Raw genomic sequence first — 5,916 nt, 5'->3', positions numbered from 1 at the left:
GCGTGATGGTGACCAATGAATCGCATTACATTGACAATGTATTACAAACCAAGCTTGTTAACCGGAATCTGTTTATCCCATTAATCTGCTCTATCCCATTAACCTGCTGATTTGGCGCCGGTGGATGGATAACTGGCCTACCCGGACTGGTAATTTGGAAGTTGTGGAAAAGACAAAGGTATCAATTTATTTAGTTGGGAGGAAATTAACATTGTGATTTGATGGATACCCAATGCATTATTAATAACGGATTAATAGGCATTAAATGAATGGTTCCAATGAAATAGTATTCATCTTATGAGATCATATTTGACCAAAGACCTGATGAAGGAATTTGCCAGGACCAGCATGACTACAGCGGGGATGGATCTGCGTCTGCTGAGAGCGCCCCAAACAACCATCGCAATTTTGCCAACTCTGAGCTTCACGGAAAATGACACCAGCTGCGGGGAGCAGATTCTTAGCCACAGGAATGTGGAGAAGGTGCTTATCGGAGGAGTTCTCACGGTGCTCACTTTGTTCACTATTTGCGGGAACTTACTTGTGGTGATATCCGTGTGCTTTGTGAAGAAGCTGAAACAGCCCTCCAATTATCTAATTGTCTCTCTGGCCGTGGCTGACCTGTCCATAGCGGTGGCGGTGATGCCCTTTGTCAGCATCACGGACCTCATCGGGGGGCAGTGGATCTTCGGACAGGTGTTCTGCAACGTTTTCATTGCCATGGACGTGATGTGTTGCACTGCTTCGATCATGACCCTGTGTGTAATAAGCATAGACAGGTGAGTCAAGATGCCGTCCCTAATGATAAACCAACAAATCTTTCAATTATTGCAAATGTTTTTTTTTTTCTTTTCCCAAAACCATTATCTATGCAGGTTAGTCTAATTTATAAAAAAATATGTCAACAGCAATTAACACCAAAGTACTTGCTTACATTTTTTTATTCTACCATTAATGAATCATTAAGAATGGATTATCGGTGGCCAACCCTCCTCCTCGAGAGTCACTGGGGTGTGCAGGGTTTTACTCTAAGCCTGCTTTAACACACCTGCTTCTAATGAGCTGCTCATCGGGATCTTGATTAGCAGAATCAGGTGTGTTAAAGCAGGGCTGTAGCAAAAACCTGCAAAGCAGCTCTCCAGGAATACATTTGGACACCTCTTGATCTATACTAATATTTTAAACTAATCTCTTTGCTGTCACAGGTATCTAGGCATAACTAAACCCTTGACCTACCCTGTGCGACAGAGTGGGAAATGCATGGCCAAAATAGTTCTGTCTGTGTGGCTGCTGTCTGCTTCCATCACCCTGCCCCCGTTGTTCGGCTGGGCCCAGAACGTCAACGATGACAAGGTGTGTCTGATCACCCAAGATGTGGGCTACACCATCTACTCCACCGCCGTTGCATTCTACATCCCCATGTCGGTGATGTTGATGATGTACTACCGCATCTACCGAGCAGCCAAGGTGAGCGCCGCCAAGCACACCATCCACGGCTTCCCCAAGGCGGAGGACGAGCGTAACAGTGTTGACTGCGTGACAGCGGCCCTGAAACTCCAGAAGGAGGTTGAGGAGTGTGCCAGTTTCTCTCGTCTGCTGAAGAACGACAGGAAAAACATCTCCATCTTCAAGCGGGAGCAGAAGGCGGCCGCCACGTTGGGGATCGTTGTGGGGGCCTTCTCTGTCTGCTGGCTGCCCTTCTTCCTGATGTCCACGGCCAGGCCCTTCATCTGTGGGGTAGAGTGTAGCTGCGTTCCCCTCTGGGTGGAAAGGTTTCTCCTCTGGCTGGGCTATGCCAACTCCCTCATCAACCCATTCATCTATGCCTTCTTCAACAGGGACCTGAGGACCACCTACCGTAACATCTTGCTCTGCAGGTACAGGAACATTAACCGCAAACTCTCCGCCGCCAGCATGCACGAGGCCATCAAACTGGCTGAGAGACCAGATCTGGAGATCTAGAACAGTGTTTCTTAAACTTCTCGAACACTTTGTTACACAAGGACCGGCAAACTATGGTTTAGATCAGGGTGTCAAACATACGACTGCGGCCTGTGGGTGGTTTGAGTAAAAAAACAACTTCAAATGTAGTGATAATGGACCTACATTTTTACAGTCTCTTCACTCTGTCCATCTTGTTAACAATCATCAAAACGAAAGCCTAACAGTCAGGGAGCATCAAAATTACAAAAATGAGGCGCAAAAGGAGTTTGACACCCCTGGTTTAAATGAAAACTTGGGCTTGACATATGACTAAATTGGAGCAGATAACCATCTGTGGTCCACAGGTCCACAGACCAGGGGTTGAAAAACACTACTCTAGACTGAGGAATCCTATTCAGTTCATGAGTAGAGAAGGCTATATGCATGTGTATAGAATAACTGACATTATTGTTCATACCTGGCACACACAAGAACATTAGATCCACATCTTGTCAGGTTATACACAGTACATTTTGCAGTGTTCATTTCACTTAAAGAGTTCATTTTAACACTACGTCAGATAACATATAGTCCCACTCTACAGAGTGTAAAAAGTACTCTGATTGTAGTGTTACATTTTGAGTGTTAATGTAACAATTCATATTATAAAATATTAACATTGCATTACACGTGCCACTCTTACAGTAAGTGATTTTGGGTGTTGTTTTAACACTATTTGGTGTAAAGCCTAATTTGCATATTTCCCATGGTGCCTTTTATTTTCGATTGAATTGTAGCGTTACCACCCTGTATTTGTTAGTGACAGACATGGTTGTTGAATTCTTTCCTTTTAAAGACCTGTTATAATTAAAAATATAGCTTTATGACAATACATTTCATATATCATAAGGCTTTAATTTGATGGCCTAGTTTTATGCTAACAAATCCTGGTTTACAAATTACAGGCCACATCAGGCCTGCAAGTCCCATTGTGCTGACTGGCAAAGTGATGTGTAATTCATTTTTTAATCCAGCCAGTTAGGATATCCAACAGTTGGAATTTCTATTTACCCTCAACCTGCATTCAGAATGACTACCAGAGTTAGCAACCTTGTCTCAGAGCATTTCTTATTATTCTGTATGTAAATCTGAGACACTCCATTTAGTATGATATGTTACGTTTGATATGGTTACATAAGACAGATGGTTACTTAATGCAAAAACAAAAGGACGGTGGTTGGTCGGGGGGTGGTTGGGTGGGCGTATAACACGGGATGAGTGGGTGTAAAACATGTACATCAGGCAACCTAAACAACTTTGCAACAACTTAGCATGTTAGCTAACCCTTCAGCTAACCCTAACACTAACTTTAACCCTTTAACCTAACTCCTAAACCTTAACCCTAACCCCTAGCTAGTTAACGTTAGCAAGCTAGCTAACGTTAGCCACCTAGCTAGAATTCGTAAAATATCATACATTTTTCGAATTTGTAACATCTGGTAAATTTTTCAAATTCACAACATAAAATACGAAATGGGTGATGGACATCCACAAATGAATACATAACATATGAAAAGCAACCTATCATACCAAATGTGTGCCTCAGATACAGAATAATACAAAAGAGTAAAATCCAATCATATTTCATTGGTAACATACACATGTTTAGCAAATGTTATTGCGGGTGTAGCAAAATGCTTGTGTTTAGTCTTAGACCAGGTTGGGGTTAGGCACTCTTAAAAAGGAGACTTCCTAAACCATATAGACCGGAACAACCATTTCACTAATGGGTGCAATAAATCAAACTAATTGACTGGATTAGTTTAGAAACATGTATGTTATTTATCTTTGTATCGCATAAGATTCAATCAATCAATCAACGTACATGCAAAAACACAGATATTAAAACAATCAACGACAAAAAACTACATGCATAGCATGCTGGGAAATATGATAATGATGGTTGTGGTTTTGATGGGACTGTTTTACTCTCCACAGTGTAAAACAATAACTCTGGTTATTAACACCAACACTGGGGTTCTTTTACACCAATGAGTGTTCATTTCACTCTAACAGAGGGAATTTAAAGGTGCATTATGCAGAAATTACTCCACCATTTCCTGATTGCTAAAAATACTGTGTTTGAAGCTGATGTACAAAACCGAAAGTAAAAAACTAAACTTAAGAATGGGAAGCATAAAAATATTTGGTCGTGTCGCCCAACAAGTTACATGTTCCAGCTTTAACTCTGAAACTATTGTGTGCTGTAGCTTGGAAAATAAGTAAATAAATATGACTCTGGATGACAACATAATGATGTTTGTTTCCAACATTAGGGCTGTTATCCGAAAACAGTTAATTACGGTTTGTGTTTTGTTTCCTTGCCAAGATTCTTTCGAGTATTGTGATAAGGTATCGTCCCGGCCCTAACTGAAATGCACATAACTCCTCCTTTGGTCGTCTCTCTTTCCAGTTCTCTGCTGCCAATGACTGGAACGAACTACAAAAATCTCTGAAACTGGAAACACTTATCTCCCTCACTAGCTTTAAGCACCAGCTATCAGAGCAGCTCCCAGATCACTGCACCTGTACATAGCCCATCTATAATTTAGCCCAAACTACTACCTCTTCCCCTACTGTATTTATTTATTTTATTTATTATTTTGCTCCTTTGCACCATATTATTTATATTTTAACTTTGATCTTTCTTCAAATTATAAATTTACCATTCCAGTGTTTTACTTGCTATACTTTATTTACTTTGCCACCATGGCCTTTTTTGCCTTTACCTCCCTTATCTCACATCATTTGCTCACATTGTATATAGTCTTATTTTTGTCTACTGTATCATTGATTGTATGTTGTTTTACTCCATGTGTAACTCTGTGTTTTTGTATGTTGTCGAACTGCTTTGCTTTATCTTGGCCAGGTCGCAATTGTAAATGAGAACTTGTTCTCAACTTGCCTACCTGGTTAAATAAAGGTGAAATAAATAAATAAATAACATTTGTAGATAACATAGCACACTATTGTATTTGATGACAGGGCAAATAATAGTCTACGACTGTGACAGGACAAAATGATGCTGTCATGTTATTTTGTTTTATATATCTCTGTGTATTTGGTACTTGAAATTGAAAATCATTCCCAGTGCATAAAGTTTGTGTGAGTAATGTACTTGGTTAAAAAATAAATAAAAAAGAATGTCAAATTTTACAACATCCGACACAGATGTTGAGTCAGGGTTCTAGTTGTGTATTGAGTAACAGGGAAACTATTCATTTTATGGTGTGTTCAAGGAACAACCTACGAAACCATGTGAAATTGTAATGATTATTTATAGAATGTTGACCCATATCAGAAAGTCATGCAACACAATCATGTTAGTAACCTACTTATATCTGAATAGTATGACAGTTGTTGATATGGACATTTGGTTAAATTTACCATGTACGTTTGTTCATTTGTTCATTTGTATCAACCTTTTTTCAACCTGTGTGATAACAAGAAGGAACACGTTGCACAGTATGCACTGATGTGTTGATGAACAATTTTGGTAGCATTTTTTTTTTTTTTGCCTCACAGTTTTGCTTTGAAATGGTTTATATCTTACATCAATACACTAGGTCAATACATCATGTCACAATACTACATTTTGGTCATTTGACAGTGACGTGATTGTTTCATGCCAAAGCCTAGTCAAACAACGTATCTAAATGTTGAAGAACCAAAAGGAACACAATGTACTAGAAGAGACCAGAGGATCATCGATCTCTCCTCCCACAGGTGATCAGCATGTTCCTCTTGGCCCTCCACACAACCATCTGATAGGACTGCTGATCACAAGCTTTAATGTGGAAACGTGATGGGCAGAGCTGTATTCACCAGAGGAGATTAGTATAACTATTAGAACCAAGGCATTAATTGTCTTGCCGGGAGAAAGGCAGGGGAGGGCGCAGACTAGAGTCAGACTAAGCAGGTAGCTCTCATTCC

General features: G+C 40.1%; 1 protein-coding gene across 1 annotated transcript; it reads left to right on the top strand.

Annotated features, from left to right (window-relative positions):
- On the top strand, positions 1-4,415 carry LOC106589226 (5-hydroxytryptamine receptor 7-like). Its single transcript, XM_014178943.2, has 2 exons — positions 1-779; positions 1,206-4,415. Exons 1-2 carry the CDS (start codon positions 298-300, stop codon positions 1,960-1,962), a joined length of 1,239 nt encoding a protein of 412 aa, XP_014034418.1. The 5' UTR covers positions 1-297; the 3' UTR covers positions 1,963-4,415.
- The last annotated feature ends 1,501 nt before the right edge of the window (positions 4,416-5,916 follow it).

Source organism: Salmo salar, chromosome ssa28 (assembly GCF_905237065.1).
Source record: "Salmo salar chromosome ssa28, Ssal_v3.1, whole genome shotgun sequence".
NCBI classification, from domain to species: Eukaryota; Metazoa; Chordata; class Actinopteri; order Salmoniformes; family Salmonidae; genus Salmo; species Salmo salar.
This window is presented reverse-complemented; position numbering and strand designations above follow the sequence as displayed.